Source organism: Pecten maximus, chromosome 4 (assembly GCF_902652985.1).
Source record: "Pecten maximus chromosome 4, xPecMax1.1, whole genome shotgun sequence".
NCBI classification, from domain to species: Eukaryota; Metazoa; Mollusca; class Bivalvia; order Pectinida; family Pectinidae; genus Pecten; species Pecten maximus.
Genome location: NC_047018.1, coordinates 18,785,744 through 18,802,720, shown reverse-complemented (window position 1 = coordinate 18,802,720; position 16,977 = coordinate 18,785,744). Strand labels below are relative to the sequence as shown.

Genomic DNA, 16,977 nt, shown 5'->3' with positions numbered 1-16,977 from the left:
TTTGAACATAAATGGTGGAACACACGTTCTCTGGTCTAAAGATCAGCTGGAATGGTTTACAAGTTTACATGAATATTCAAGTGATGTTTAAGCTTAATATATGATAATGAATAGTTATCTTCATCTGGAATATTTTTATGACTGAATATTTTACCGTTTCCACAGCCTTGGGTATTCTGCTATAAGGTATAGTCTGTTTCATAAAACTTCAGAATAACTAATCTTAATAAGGGTGCCCCCACTGTCAATTACCCGCGCCCTGCGCCCTTATTAGGTCAAATACGGTAGTTCGACTTTAGTGCATGAACATTTCAAATATTACTTTGAAAATTATTTGGAAAGTGCTTGAATATATTTTACAGGGACGGGCAGTTGGCATCAGTATCGGCTGTATATTGGGAATGTTTCCTTTACTGTTTCTGAAAGGACGGGAGGATGAGGACCCAACAGAGGACAAGTCCTAGTAAAGGCCATGGTTTAGGATATTCTAATTTTTATATAGACAGTGCAATAGATTTGTTTGTTGTTACCAAGCCAAAGCAACAGTCATCCCATCACTCATTGACAGTTGTCTATACAGTAGATCTCATTAGATCAGAAACTGAAGTTTCTTTGTGTTGCTGAAACAGGAATTATGATGAATAATAGCAGTCAGGAGTTAATGTATTTGACAAGATTAATTCTAATGTAATGTACCTTAATTGTCTAAATTGACTATAAGAACACAGGGATTGACTCTAATATACCGTAATTGTCCTGTCTCTAGACACAGGGATTGACTCTAATATACCGTAATTGTCCTGTCTCTAGACACAGGGATTGACTCTAATATACCGTAATTGTCCTGTCTGTAGACACAGGGATTGACTCTAATGTACCGTAATTGTCCTGTCTCTAGACACAGGGAATGACTCTAATGTACCGTAATTGTCCTGTCTCTAGACGCTAATGTACCATAATTGTCCTGTCTCTAGACACATGGAATGACTCTAATGTACCGTAATTGTCCTGTCTCTAGACACAGGGATTGACTCTAATGTACCATAATTGTCCTGTCTCTAGACACAGGGAATGACTCTAATGAACCGTAATTGTCCTGTCTGTAGACACAGGGATTGACTCTAATGTACCGTAATTGTCCTGTCTGTAGACACAGGGATTGACTCTAATGTACCGTAATTGTCCTGTCTGTAGACACAGGGATTGACTCTAATGTACCGTAATTGTCCTGTCTCTAGACACAGGGATTGACTCAAATGTACCGTAATTGTCCTGTCTCTAGACACAGGGATTGACTCTAATGTACCGTAATTGTCCTGTCTCTAGACACAGGGATTGACTCTAATGTACCGTAATTGTCCTGTCTCTAGACACAGGGATTGACTCAAATGTACGGTAATTGTCCTGTTTCTTGATTGATACCAACCCTGATTGTAACCATTTATCCTGGTTTAGAAGAGATTGGTGTAACTATTGTATTACCTTTGATATCTGATTCTTACTTTCTCATCCTTTTTTTCAATGGATGAGAGTTTTATTTGATATATTTTTATAATCAAGATGTACAGTAGACTGTATTATTGAGGATTACTGTGATGGCATTAAGAAAGTACTGCCTTCAACACCTTTTAATTTGTTGAATATTTTTAACTAAGATTCTAAAATCATGTGTCGATAATGATTATGCTTGGCCAGAGTGATTATAGTAATTCAGTTATTCAGTTCATTTGGAAAAAGGACATCGATTAGATTTGGTCTAGAAAATGTGTAGTCATCTTTATTGATGCTGTTTGACATCTCAGATAGTACAGCATCTCAGATATTTTGTATATTTTGAAGCTTTTTAGTCCTATATCTATCTTAAATAATTACTGCTATATATTTTATTTATAAATTGTTTATTGAAACCTTGTTATATTGCCATTATTTGTACAGCAAAACTTTTTTATACTGCCAAATTGAACTGTAAAATCTTTCTATGCTGGCAATTTGTACAGTAAAACCTTGTGATACATTGTATGTCCGTTATTTCACTTACCAAGTTTTGCATTAAAAAGAGATTTGTCGTTTTATGGATGTAGATGAATGACATATTCCCTCCGTTAAAGACTTTTTGTTGAAAACTAATAAGGGGAAGAGGACATTGAAATTTAACCAGAAAAGTTGTTTGCATTATATAAAAGGTTTGGGATATATATTGAGGGAATCTCATAATGGTTTCTAGCAAAAAGGGAGATGTGACTTTCAGTTTCAAATGTTTCAGGAAGTTATTGCATTAAAGTAAGGAACACATATCAGGTATATTAATGTTTCCTTGTAGGAAACTTTGTTTTTACTTGAATGACTTCCACTGAAATGGATTTGGTTTCATGAGAACTTCTTTACAAGGACTGACTCCAGGTTATATTAGTTGTATGAATTAATCCCAACTCTCTCCTGTATAACAGCACTATCAACAGGTAGTAACTAAATTGACGATGTATGGGCCCTTCCCCTACACTGCTAGAGTTCATTGAGAGGGTTGCTAATTAACTTAACCATATGTAGACCCCTCCCTTCACTACTAGAGTTCTCAAAGATGTAATCAGTGAGCAAAATGCTGCTGGAAGACATTTTGTTAGTATTCTCAATGGCAACAAATATTCAATAGAAGATTTATATTGATATTTTCTGAACAAAAGGGCATTAAGTCTATCATAATATAATAATGAAAGTGCCAAAAAGTTAACAAATTAAAGAGCTGAATGTCGTTGCCTTCATTCAGATGTGCTATATATTTAGTATATTTACATAGGTCAAGGCAGATGTACACTGATGAGCAGTAAGGCTTGTTTATAACAATTAAACCAGTGCAATATTAGAAAATTTCATTATTCAAATAAAATTATTGATTTTGACATAAATGTATGAAAAATACAGAAAACATAAACAATTAATGTATAATAGCCAATCAAAATGCTTGAATATTGTATGTTTGTTATTGTCCTTGAATGTGGTGTCAGAAGTTAGACATCCCAAAAGGTCCTGAAACCCTCATACTGTTTGTATCAGGCTCATTTTATTCATGTTTAAGATTCTGACTATGAATATCATTTGTTCACTACTTGTGTGGCAAAGTACATTCACTTGTACAGCCAAGTTAGGTGTGTTTATCATGCTAGGTGGGGTTACCAAGTTAGATGTAGTTGTCAAGTTAGGTGGGGTTACCAAGTTAGATGTAGTTGTCAAGTTAGGTACGGTTACCAAGTTAGATGTAGTTGTCAAGTTAGGTGGGGTTACCAAGTTAGATGTGGTTATCAAGTTAGATGTGGTTATCAAGTTAGGCGTGGTTATCAAGTTAGATGTAGTTGTCAAGTTAGGTGGGGGTTACCAAGTTAGGTGTGGTTATCATGCTAGGTACGGTTACCAAGTTAGATGTAGTTGTCAAGTTAGGTGGGGTTACCAAGTTAGATGTAGTTGTCAAGTTAGGTGGGGGTTGCCAAGTTAGATGTGGTTATCAAGTTAGATGTGGTTATCAAGTTAGGTGAGGTTATACCAAGTTAGGTGTGGTTATCAAGTAAGGTGAGGTTACCAAGTTAGGTGTGGTTATCAAGTTAGGTGAGGTTACCAAGTTAGGTGTGGTTATCAAATTAGGTGGTGTTACCAAGTTAAATGTGGTCACCAAGATGTGTGGTTACCAGTGAAATTAGGTGTGGTTACCAAGTTTAGTGTTATTACCAAGTAAGATGTGGTTTGATATCAAGTTAGGTTTTGAATGCCAAGTGAGGTGTGTTTACCTTGTTTTGTATGATTACCAAGTTAAGTTTGATTACCCATTTGAGGTGTGGTTACCAAGTTAAGTGTGATTACCTTGTTAGGTGTGATTACCTAGCTTTGTATGGTTACCAAGTTAAGTGTGATTACCGTGTGAGGTGTGGTTACCAAGTTCTGTGTGGTTACCAAGTTCTGTGTGTTTACCAAGTTCTGTGTGGTTACCAAGTTCTGTGTGGTTACCAAGTTCTGTGTGTTTACCAAGTTCTGTGTGGTTACCAAGATCTGTGTGGTTACCATGTGAGGTGTGGTTACGGAGTAATGTAAGACAAGGTTATCAAGTTTAACCTACTTAGTCTACCAAAATAAAATTTATAGTGATTTTACTTAGATTCTTTAGACTTGGGTTTCTGAATCATGTATGTTTTTAAAAATTCATATAGCTCTGATATAAATGTATACCTTATTTGAATCTATAAGATTGTGTAAATTGGAGGCCAAAAGGAATGGGAGTTATAGTTATTGAATTAAAGAACACATTCTAGATTTGAAATCTAGATTTTATAATTTGTGTCCTATCATTTTTAATCAAAGGCCCAGTGTTCATTTTAGGCCAGATGGTTGAGGAGAAGAAAGTTTTATCATAAGGATTCCTACCTACACAGTTCAGATTCCACACAGGTGTGGGTATGAGGTATTTGACTCCACACAGGTGTGGGTATGAGGTATGTGACTCCTCACAGGTGAGGGTACTAGGTATTTGTGACTCCACACATGTGTGGGTACTAGGTATTTGTGACTCCTCACAGGTGTGGGTGCTAGGTATTTGTGACTCCACACAGGTGTGGATGCTACGTATTGGAGACTCCTCACAGGTGTGGGTACTAGGTATTTGTGACTCCTCACAGGTGTTGGTACTAGGTATTTGTCTCCTCACAGGTGTGGGTACTAGGTATTTGTCTCCTCACAGGTGTGGGTACTAGGTATTTGTGACTCCACACAGGTGTGGGTGCTAGGTATTGGAGACTCCTCACAGGTGTGGGTACTAGGTATTTGTGACTCCACACAGGTGAGGGTACTAGGTATTTGTGACTCCTCACAGGTGTGGGTACTAGGTATTTGTGACTCCACACAGGTGTGGGTACTAGGTATTTGTGACTCCTCACAGGTGAGGGTACTAGGTATTTGTGACTCCACACAGGTCAGGGTACTGGGTATTTGTGACTCCACACAGGTCAGGGTACTAGGTATTTGTGACTCCACACAGGTGAGGGTACTAGGTATTTGTGACTCCACACAGGTGTGGGTACTAGGTATTTGTGACTCCACACAGGTGAGGGTACTAGGTATTTGTGACTCCACACAGGTGAGGGTACTAAGTATTGGAGACTCCACACAGGTGTGGGTACTAGGTATTGGAGACTCCACACAGGTGAGGGTACTAGGTATTGGAGACTCCACACATACAGGTGTGGGTGCTAGGTATTTGAGACTCCTCACAGGTGTGGGTACTAGGTATTGGTGACTCCTCACAGGTGTGGGTACTAGGTATTTGTGACTCCTCACAGGTGTGGGTACTAGGTATTGGAGACTCCACACAGGTGTGGGTACTAGGTATTTGTGACTCCACACAGGTGAGGGTACTAGGTATTTGTGACTCCTCACAGGTGTGGGTACTAGGTATTGGAGACTCCACACAGGTGTGGGTACTAGGTATTTGTGACTCCTCACAGGTGTGGGTACTAGGTATTTGTGACTCCTCACAGGTGTGGGTACTAGGTATTGGAGACTCCACACAGGTGTGGGTACTAGGTATTTGTGACTCCACACAGGTGAGGGTACTAGGTATTTGTCTCCTCACAGGTGTGGGTACTAGGTATTTGTGACTCCACACAGGTGTGGGTACTAGGTATTGGAGACTCCACACAGGTATGGGTACTAGGTATTTGTGACTCCACACAGGTGAGGGTACTAGGTATTTGTGACTCCACACAGGTGTGGGTACTAGGTATTTGTGACTCCACACAGGTGTGGGTACTAGGTATTTGTGACTCCACACAGGTGTGGGTACTAGGTATTTGTCTCCACACAGGTGTGGGTACTAGGTATTGGAGACTCCACACAGGTGTGGGTACTAGGTATTGGTGACTACACACAGGTGAGGGTACTAGGTATTTGTGACTCCACACAGGTGAGGGTACTAGGTATTTGTGACTCCTCACAGGTGTGGGTACTAGGTATTGGAGACTCCACACAGGTGAGGGTACTAGGTATTTGTGACTCCACACAGCTGAGGGTACTAGGTATTTGTGACTCCACACAGGTGTGGGTACTAGGTATTGGAGACTCCACACAGGTGTGGGTACTAGGTATTTGTGACTCCTCACAGGTGTGGGTACTAGGTATTGGAGACTCCACACAGGTGAGGGTACTAGGTATTTGTGACTCCACACAGGTGAGGGTACTAGGTATTTGTGACTCCACACAGGTGTGGGTACTAGGTATTGGAGACTCCACACAGGTGTGGGTACTAGGTATTTGTGACTCCTCACAGGTGTGGGTACTAGGTATTGGAGACTCCACACAGGTGTGGGTACTAGGTATTTGTGACTCCTCACAGGTGTGGGTACTAGGTATTGGAGACTCCACACAGGTGTGGGTACTAGGTATTTGTGACTCCACCCAGGTGAGGGTACTAGGTATTTGTCTCCTCACAGGTGAGGGTACTAGGTATTGGAGACTCCACACAGGTGTGGGTACTAGGTATTTGTCTCCTCACAGGTGAGGGTACTAGGTATTTGTGACTCCACACAGGTGTGGGTACTAGGTATTGGAGACTCCACACAGGTGTGGGTACTAGGTATTTGTGACTCCACACAGGTGAGGGTACTAGGTATTTGTGACTCCACCCAGGTGAGGGTACTAGGTATTTGTCTCCTCACAGGTGAGACTACTAGGTATTTGTGACTCCACACAGGTGTGGGTACTAGGTATGTGTGACTCCACACAGGTGTGGGTACTAGGTATTTGTGACTCCACACAGTTGTGGGTACTAGGTATTTGTGACTCCACACAGGTGAGGGTACTAGGTATTTGTGACTCCACACAGGTGAGGGTACTAGGTATTTGTGACTCCACCCAGGTGAGGGTACTAGGTATTTGTCTCCTCACAGGTGAGACTACTAGGTATTTGTGACTCCACACAGGTGTGGGTACTAGGTATGTGTGACTCCACACAGGTGTGGGTACTAGGTATGTGTGACTCCACACAGGTGTGGGTACTAGGTATTTGTGACTCCACACAGGTGAGGGTACTAGGTATTTGTGACTCCACACAGGTGTGGGTACTAGGTATTTGTGACTCCACACAGGTGTGGGTACTAGGTATTTGTGACTCCACCCAGGTGTGGGTACTAGGTATTTGTGACTCTTCACAGGTGTGGGTACTAGGTATTGGAGACTCCACACAGGTGTGGGTACTAGGTATTTGTGACTCCTCACAGGTGTGGGTACTAGGTATTGGAGACTCCACACAGGTGTGGGTACTAGGTATTTGTGACTCCACCCAGGTGAGGGTACTAGGTATTTGTCTCCTCACAGGTGAGGGTACTAGGTATTGGAGACTCCACACAGGTGTGGGTACTAGGTATTTGTCTCCTCACAGGTGAGACTACTAGGTATTTGTGACTCCACACAGGTGTGGGTACTAGGTATTGGAGACTCCACACAGGTGTGGGTACTAGGTATTTGTGACTCCACACAGGTGAGGGTACTAGGTATTTGTGACTCCACCCAGGTGAGGGTACTAGGTATTTGTCTCCTCACAGGTGAGACTACTAGGTATTTGTGACTCCACACAGGTGTGGGTACTAGGTATGTGTGACTCCACACAGGTGTGGGTACTAGGTATTTGTGACTCCACACAGTTGTGGGTACTAGGTATTTGTGACTCCACACAGGTGAGGGTACTAGGTATTTGTGACTCCACCCAGGTGAGGGTACTAGGTATTTGTCTCCTCACAGGTGAGACTACTAGGTATTTGTGACTCCACACAGGTGTGGGTACTAGGTATGTGTGACTCCACACAGGTGTGGGTACTAGGTATGTGTGACTCCACACAGGTGTGGGTACTAGGTATTTGTGACTCCACACAGGTGAGGGTACTAGGTATTTGTGACTCCACACAGGTGTGGGTACTAGGTATTTGTGACTCCACACAGGTGTGGGTACTAGGTATTTGTGACTCCACCCAGGTGAGGGTACTAGGTATTTGTCTCCTCACAGGTGAGGGTACTAGGTATTTGTCTCCACACAGGTGTGGGTACTGGGTATTTGTGACTCCTCACAGGTGAGGGTACTAGGTAATGGAGACCCCTCACAGGTGAGGGTACTTGGTATTTGAAATTAAGTTTTATAATATTGTACATTTTATTCTCTTGATTCCATGTTTGTTATACACAGTATTTTACTGTACAAAGTGCCCTATTACTATCATGCTTCATTAACTTAGAGAAAGTTATCTTTTTATATTTCACTGGTTTTATATCAAACAAACATCGATAAGTTTTAAACCACTGTTTACTTTCCTTGTTTTTTCTGTCTTCTTCCCCTTAATAATGTGTTTTGTATACAAATGTACATGATTTTAAATTAGTCTTCGCTTTTTTTATTAAAGATAAATTTTATTATTAATAATGCAATATTTTTGTCAAAGAGAATACATTATATTTAAAAATAGGTCTTTTGAGCAGACCAAACAATGCATCTTGTTGATAAGACTAAATACCCGGTAGTGATATTTTTATATATCTACCACGGAAGTATCTATATTTTTGTCAGACTGTCCAAGTTCTACCACTTAAGTGGAATTTCTTCTTTTGTTTGTTAAAGTCTGTCAAAGAAAAATAACTTCCTAATGACTGTGTTATGCTGAACTAGAAAATGAGACAGGTGCATACTATTAAATTAAAGGAACTTCAAGGTCAAAGTCATAAATATGACTTTCAACTCAAGGTCACCTTGTTCCAATAATATGCCAAGAACTAAGAGACATATAGGTGACATTTACTGATTAATTATTAGACACCTTTATTGTGTTTCCTGGATTTGCAATACTTGAAGAAATTTTACTGAATATGTGTATTTTGACAATGTTTAGTAGTTCATATGATTAAGTTTATTTTGATGAAATATCCATAGTGATACAAATTTTGTTGAGAAAAAGAAATGTTTTATAGGATCTAAGTCCTAGGTTAACCTGTTTGTATATTACAGAATGTCTTGTGAAAGTCGACATGGTGAATCACTAACAAATCATGAACAAATGCTTTAAGTATAAAATGTATCTGATTTATCATGGACCAATCACAAGTAGATCAACATCAGCTTTGTGTGAATGACAATATTTTCAGGTCAAAAATATAAGAAGTCTTCCTGAAGGCCATAAGCTTTATATGAATGACAATATTTTCAGGGTGAAAAATGAGTCTTCCTGATCGAAGGACAAAGAGTAATGGAAATGTTTGAAACCATAGGGATACTTTGTATGTTCATACTAATGGTATAGCTTTCCTTTTTAGCAAGGGAATTAACTCTTTCATGCTTAGAAATTTTAGAACATATGACTTTGCAATTAACTTCTATAGATAAAGCTTACATATTATATCTTGCTTCATTTATCATATTTCATATGTATTTCTGATCAATACAACTTAGGAATAATGTTTATATATATACATGGACATAAACTACAATGTAGAAAAAAGTATCATATCAATTTGAAATACAGCTTCAGCATTTCACTGAAGTAAGATATCACTACTTGTAGGATGAACACATTGACACCTGTCATAAAGACCATTTGTCTATAAAGGTTATCTGTGTATAAAGGCCTGTCTATTTAAGTTACCTGTGTATAAAGGTCTGTCTATATAGGCAATTTGTGTATAATGGCAACATGTTTATGTAGGTAACCTGTGTACAAAGGCCACCTGTCTACATAGGTCACCTATGTATATTAGCACCATACATGTTTATGTTGGTAACCTGTGTATAAAGGCCACCTGTCTACATAGGTCAGCTGTGTATTGTTTATGTTGGTAACCTGTGTATAAAGGCCACCTGTCTACATAGGTCACCTGTGTATAATAGCACCATACATGATTATGCTGGTAACCTGTGTATAAGGCCACCTGTCTATTAGGTAACCTGCATATTCATGTCATGTCTATATAGGGTACCTGTGTATGAAGACCACCCATCTATAGATGTTTTTGACCCTGCTGTAGGTGAAAGTTTTTATGTACCTCTGGTGTTTATTTAAAGAAATGTGTAGTAGTGCTAAACTATTCATTAACTACCCTATAAAGCTACAACAGTATATAATTATATAACATTCCGTGCAGCTGGCATAACTACCATACTTATCTTGTAAAAAGCCAACACCGATATCTGACTAAGGCGGGTTTAGGCCATTACATGACTATGAAACTGTACATGTTGGCATATCTACTAAACTGTAAAATATATCAGCAGGCTTACTGACAGGCATGGGCTTCTTCCAGGTTAATTATGATGACATTACAAAGATTTAAGTTTGGTTAAAAATGATATTTTGCATTATTGCTGCATTGGAATTCTTAGTAAATAGGCATACTTTTGTGCATATACCGTAGAATGAAATGATACAAGTATATAGCCGATGTGTACATATACATAAAAGTACTTAATAACTATTGTGACCAAAAAATTCTCTTTGTCTTTTAAATCAGTATTATGTTAGATTTAGTGACATATATTGTCATTAGTTTATAATAACAACAAAATGTATCTACATAATGATCGACGAAAATCACAGGGACTTCATACAACCAACCATGTAATCCATATTTGTGTATTACATATATTATATACTAGCCGTGTGGCCAGATGGATGCTGTGTTAATCTACATTCGTTATTATTGTTTCCTTTGACAACAATTAACGGGAAAACAATTTTGATACTTAAAATTTACATATCTTAACTTTGGTGCAATCAAATTAACTTACAGGAACTCATGATAAAAAAAACAAGTTCTCATAAAATGCCATCTTCAAATTTTGAATCAGTGTTGACAGTCATTAGGCAAATATGATTTTTTTATCATTGGTGATTGATGCAGGCCCTATGAGCCTCTTCTCACTCAGTCATTGCTGACTTTGAAATAAGTAGCATTGTTGATTATTAATTAGGTTTAAGGAGTAATGAGGTGTTTGTGTTTAATCTAGTCATTAATTATGATATTTAATACACAGGGTAATCAAAGTTTTAGATGTACATGTATACTGTTGGGAAATAGGTTTCACACCGAGTAGAAACAGGACAACATTATCATTTGGATGTTTTTAAGGGTTAAACATCCTCAGACATGGAAGGTTGTACAGACAGCTATATATTACTTATTAGGATGTAAGATTAATGTTTCATTTTTCTTCCTTATCTACATATTTTCACCTAAAGAAATTTAAAAACATAATTTGAAATAAAAATTGGAAGGAATTTTAAAGTGACTTGTATTTGATTGCATTGTAATGTAAAGTTTCCTTTCCATAATCCTGATACCTCAGGAAGATAGTCTTTGGATAATAGAAAGCAGTATTTTTTAAGTACATGTAGCTCCCAATGGGTACCGGTGTTTTTGAAGTTTTTTTCTTTTTAAGATTTTGATGTTGTTGATTTTTTACTTTTAAACCCTTTTGTGTACATTCCTTACATTATTACCTGTAGACACTGTTTGTGTTTTTTGTCCATCTCTCTTTTTTTAGTGTAACCTAATTTTTGGTCTGGTGATTTTTTTTCTAGTAAAGGGAGTGAACTCCTGTGTATTTGCTAAATTAATCCAAGGGAGACAACAAGTTATATGGCTGGCCATAAACAATTTTTTTTAAGATTTAATACTTGTTGATAATAACTATGTTTGTTTTCTTAATATTTAATACTTGTTAATGATAACTAAGTTCAAATCTAAGGCTGGCCAACAACAACATTTATAATTTTTCAATTCGAGTAATTTCAGGTGAAATATTTTAAAGAATTTGGTTCATGCTGTAGATTTTAAAATTTGTATGTATACATGGTATTTGTATATTTTTGATTTATTTTGCTGCAATTCCTAATCAGCATGTATAACAATATCAAGTGTAAGAAGAGAAATTCTTATGTATGAAAAAGTATGGTTAGTTTATTTAAAGTACTTAAGAATGTGATTAGTAATCCATGTTTTCCTTCGAAGTCAGAAGAACACTTCATTAAATATTCTATCTGGACAATATATGTTCAACCTGACCTGTATGTAATTATTACCAAGGTATAAATAGCTCTAATAAATATACTTATTAGTAACGTTTTTGTTGACTTTTTATTGGCTATTATTGAATGTCCACCACAGGGACGTCCACCACCAGGATGTCCACCATAAGGAGGTCCACCACAGGGACGTCCACCACCAGGATGTCCACCATAAGGAGGTCCACCACAGGGACGTCCACCACCAGGATGTCCACCATAAGGAGGTCCACCACAGGGATGTCCACTGCCCACCACAGGGATGTCCACTGCCCACCACAATGATGTCCACCACAGGGATATCCACCACAGGGACGTCCACCACAGGGATGTCCACCACAGGGATGTCCACTGTCCACCACGGGGATGTCCACCATGTGCATCTTGAAATTTAATACTAGTATACTTTCTGAAATTTAGCAGTAGTTATTACCTCTGATTTCCAGCATTGTTGTACCGTTTAGGTGGCTGTCGAGTATCATAGAAAGTATAAACTATCAGGGAAATAGAGGTTAAAGTAGATAAGTAGTTAAGCAATAAATAGAATTTACAAAACACGAGCCTACATATACTCAAGCTCGCCAGCTGTCACTGAGGCTGTAAGTTTCAACAATGCTAACGTGTACGTCATTTATAGGTTTATACCAGAGATGTCAGTTGAACAAAGCAAACTGATAAAGGATTTGTATGTAGATTGTCTCCCTTGTGTTGTAAGTGAAAAATGTCTCTTAGTACAAGGTAGACTACTAGGCCTAGTCGACCTCAGAGTTCCAAGACCAACCTATTATATCTAAATGTTTATCTTTAACTAAAGATGGTTCAGACTTTAGACTATATCATGTCATTCAGGGGAAGGTCACAGTGAATCCAATTAAAATGAGATGTTCATTATCTACATGAACATATGGATATTACAGAGTGGATAATGAAAATCTAATTTTAATTAGATTGAGTCAAAGCCACCCAGACTGAAATTCACTTGTGTTGCACTTCTTACCCAAAGTGACCAATGCTTCTTCCTAAAACAGTGTCTTCAGATGAAGTTAATCAAACCAAATAAAACTGTAATTCAATGGATAACTAATTACCACTGACCCAGCCAGAGTTTAGGTGGAGTTTTTATTAAAAAAATTAAAAACAAATAAAATCTATGTTAACTGACCTGGTTACCATAGCAACCAAACTTTCTGCGAAAATAAAAAAAAAAAACTGCAAATAATTATATATTTGTATTTATATAATACTTAAAGTCAATATATGCAAGTGGAACAGAAGGAAATAGTTTGACAACAGTGCTTTATCATTGAGAATTGTTCATAGTAAAATATATGGAAAATTGAAAATATTAGCTTCCTAGGATGAACCCCTGCGGAAACAACAAGAAACACCGACATGATAAAGAAATCATAATTCAAACATTCAAACTGAAAATCAATAAACTAAAAAGGGCAAAATACGGTAAGATTTACATGAAGACTCAGGAGAAGGATACGTCTTCTGTTTCATACAGATCTAGGTTTATCTTCGGGTTTATTCACAATTTCTGGTGAGAGTTAGGGTGGTGACAACTAACCATAAGGCGTAACAACAAACATCAAACACGTCTGCATATGGCGCATTTCCATACGAGATCAAGGTGTCGACCATAAACTTTACCCAAAGTTTACATCAACCTGTATCTCACGAGACCATGTGATGTTAGAAGTCGACATCTGTCTCGGGAATCGTGATTACGTTGGCATGTTGCTATCTAGAAAAGGAATTTAGATAAACAAGTGGTGAAAATCGAAATCATTACGTTAATCACACAGTTAAGTTGTGAGCTGTCCCTGCTTGTTACGTTGTCGGTAAATATCCAGTTAAGTGCTTTATGTTGAAGAGACTGTAGTGTATCCGAACGACATGGTCAATAATGTTTTTGATATCTAAATGTTATGCATATGCACATCGTCAATATATCTATAGGTGAAATCGCAGAATTTTGTAAGGTCTCTTTCATCTGTTCTGATAATCTCTTCAATGCAATCAACTTCGTATAAAAAAAAGACCAAGTGGGCCAAAAGAGGGGCACAGTTTGTCCGCATGAGTATGTCAATAGTCTCTTGGAAGATCTGGTAACCAACTTCAACAAAAATGCCGGTCAGAAATTCAATCATTTTCTATGATCCCTAGTCGTTTGTTTTAGAACATTTATGCTCCAGTACAGTTCACAACATGTACTTTCTTGGAATATTCAAGATCACGGGGATCATTTTTAAACACTTAATCAGACGACTTACGAGGGCTGATTGATATGTTGTGAGCCTCGTATTGAAGGGAGTTTTCAAAGATGTTCTCTGACTACTACTCTAACTATATAGGGCCGTGTACCCAAGGACTGGTCTCGTTTATAGCGATGAGGTAGTACTCTAAAGTAAACAAGACAAGCGGCTTTTGCGAAATGGACAAACTCGGTGAAAGAGCAGTGAACCAATCTTTGCATAAAAAGGTTTAACACCTAAGGATATCAACAATGATATCGTAGCGACACTAGGGAAAGATGCCCCTTCATATGCTACAGTGAAAAGGTGGGAGGCGGAATTTAAGCGCGGACGACAGAGCCTTGAGGATGACCCCGTCCTTGAAGGCCTGCCAATGTTGCAATTCCAGAAATGGCCAATAAAGTTCATGATGTTGTTATGACTGAAAAAACGAGTCACAGAAAGATATGGCATTTCACAGGAAAGAGTACATTCCATTCTGACCGAGGATCTTGCATTGAGAAAGCTTTCGGTCTGATGGGTACCAAGACTTCTGACAGTTGATCAGAAGCACACCAGGTGCACATTATCGCATTTTTGAGGAAGATCCTGTCAACTTTCTTCAGAGATTTGTCACTAAGGATGAAACATGGGTCAATCATTTTAACCCCAGAGGCCAAACAACAACCGAAACCATGGAAGCACTCAGGCTCTCCCCTGCCAAAGAAGGCAAAGACTGTTCCACCAGCTGGGAAGATGATGGCCTCGGTTTTCTGTGATGCAGATGGTATTCTGCTGATAGATTATCTCCAAAAGGGACACACAATCGATGGCCCATAGTATGCTTCACTTCTGAGGCAGTTACGGGAAAATATTAAACTTAAGCGCCGCGGACAGCTCACAAAAGGTGTGTTATTCCATCCATGCTCCTGTTCACAAGTCTGTCATTGCCATGGCTGCCATTCACGATTGTGGCTTTCAATTGATTGAGCATCCGTCTTATTCACCTGATCTCGCTTCACCAGACTTTCATCTATTTCCAAAACTGAAAAGAGCTATTTCAGGCACCCACTTTCAGTCCGATGATGATGTCATACATTCAGTGGATGACTTTCTGAACAGCCAAGAAAAGGAGTTCTATAAAAGCGGCATGGAGGCCCTTAAACACCACTGACAAAAGTGTTGAGATACTGAAGGGGATTATGTTGAAAAATAATACAAAATTCAAATCCTTCAATATGAGGCTCACAACATATCAATCAGTCCTCGTATCATCAACCGAAGGCCTATACTAATGAATTTTGGCACCACAATCGTCGATTCTGTGCATTTGTTGGGATGGCCACCATAACATTATATAGATCGAGTCCCTAGAATATTCTGTTGTTGGGATGACCGTCATAACATTATACAGAACGAGTCCCTAAAATGTTCGGTTGTTGGGATGACCGCCATAACATTATATAGAGCGAGTCCCTAGAATATTCTGTTGTTGGGATGACCGCCATAACATTATACAGAACGAGTCTCTAGAATATTCTGTTGTTGGGATGACCGCCATAACATTATACAGAACGAGTCCCTAGAATACTCTGTTGTTGGGATGACCGCCATAACATTATACAGAACGAGTCCCTAGAATATTCTGTTATTTGGATGACCGCCATAACATTATACAGAACGAGTCCCTAGAATACTCTGTTGTTGGGATGACCGCCATAACATTATACAGAACGAGTCCCTAGAATATTCTGTTGTTGGGATGACCGTCATAACATTATACAGAACGAGTCCCTAAAATGTTCGGTTGTTGGGATGACCGCCATAACATTATATAGAGCGAGTCCCTAGAATATTCTGTTGTTGGGATGACCGCCATAACATTATACAGAACGAGTCCCTAGAATATTCTGTTGTTGGGATGACCGCCATAACATTATACAGAACGAGTCCCTAGAATACTCTGTTGTTGGGATGACCGCCATAATATTATACAGAACGAGTCCCTAGAATATTCTGTTGTTGGGATGACCGCCATAACATTATACAGAACGAGTCCCTAGAATATTCTGTTGTTGGGATGACCGCCATAACATTATATAGAACGAGTCCCTAGAATACTCTGTTGTTGGGATGACCGCCATAACATTATACAGAACGAGTCCCTAGAATATTCTGTTGTTGGGATGACCGCCATAACATTATACAGAACGAGTCCCTAGAATATTCTGTTGTTGGGATGACCGCCATAACATTATACAGAACGAGTCCCTAGAATATTCTGTTGTTGGGATGACCGCCATAACATTATACAGAACGAGTCCCTGGAACATTCTGTTGCTGGAATCACCTATTAAATCACGCTTTATAGTATTGGGCACTTTTAGTTAACTATTATCAAAGGTAGTACTTATAATAACTCGTCAACAATATTTGTGAAGCTGTTTATCGTATACACAAACAGCGATTGAAAACTGTAAAGATTATTAATGCTATACTGATGAATATTATTCCGAACTCGTCAACAAACTTCCCAATATTAATCCGTCTCATATCCCTGTTTTCGTGTTTTGAAACCTTTGACCTTTATTTGCCGTGCTTCACATATTGTTGAGTTAAGGCAGGACTCGTTAATGTTTCTATTTAACCTTTAACCAAACCCT

The 16,977-nt window shown here is 38.6% G+C and overlaps 2 protein-coding genes across 3 annotated transcripts in view; both read left to right on the top strand.

The window, feature by feature from the left end:
- The window catches only part of LOC117325425 (transmembrane protein 65-like), a 53,478-nt gene extending 41,347 nt beyond the window's left edge, over window positions 1–12,131 (top strand). The window contains exons 7-8 of one of the 2 annotated variants that reach the window (XR_004532255.1): window positions 363–4,865; window positions 5,233–12,131. Coding sequence is in view for 1 of the 2 variants with exons in the window: in XM_033881614.1 (XP_033737505.1) it covers window positions 363–464 (102 nt within the window). In the remaining variant the exon portion in view is untranslated. Of the gene's footprint in view, window positions 1–362 lie in introns of both variants that reach the window. The other variant, XM_033881614.1, reaches the window with a different exon arrangement.
- LOC117326425 lies at window positions 3,155–12,131 on the top strand. The gene is made up of 5 exons (XM_033883173.1): window positions 3,155–3,373; window positions 4,703–5,083; window positions 5,253–5,582; window positions 5,647–5,824; window positions 5,856–12,131. Exons 1-5 carry the CDS (start codon window positions 3,155–3,157, stop codon window positions 6,533–6,535), a joined length of 1,788 nt encoding a protein of 595 aa, XP_033739064.1. The 3' UTR covers window positions 6,536–12,131.
- Window positions 12,132–16,977: the final 4,846 nt, after the last annotated feature.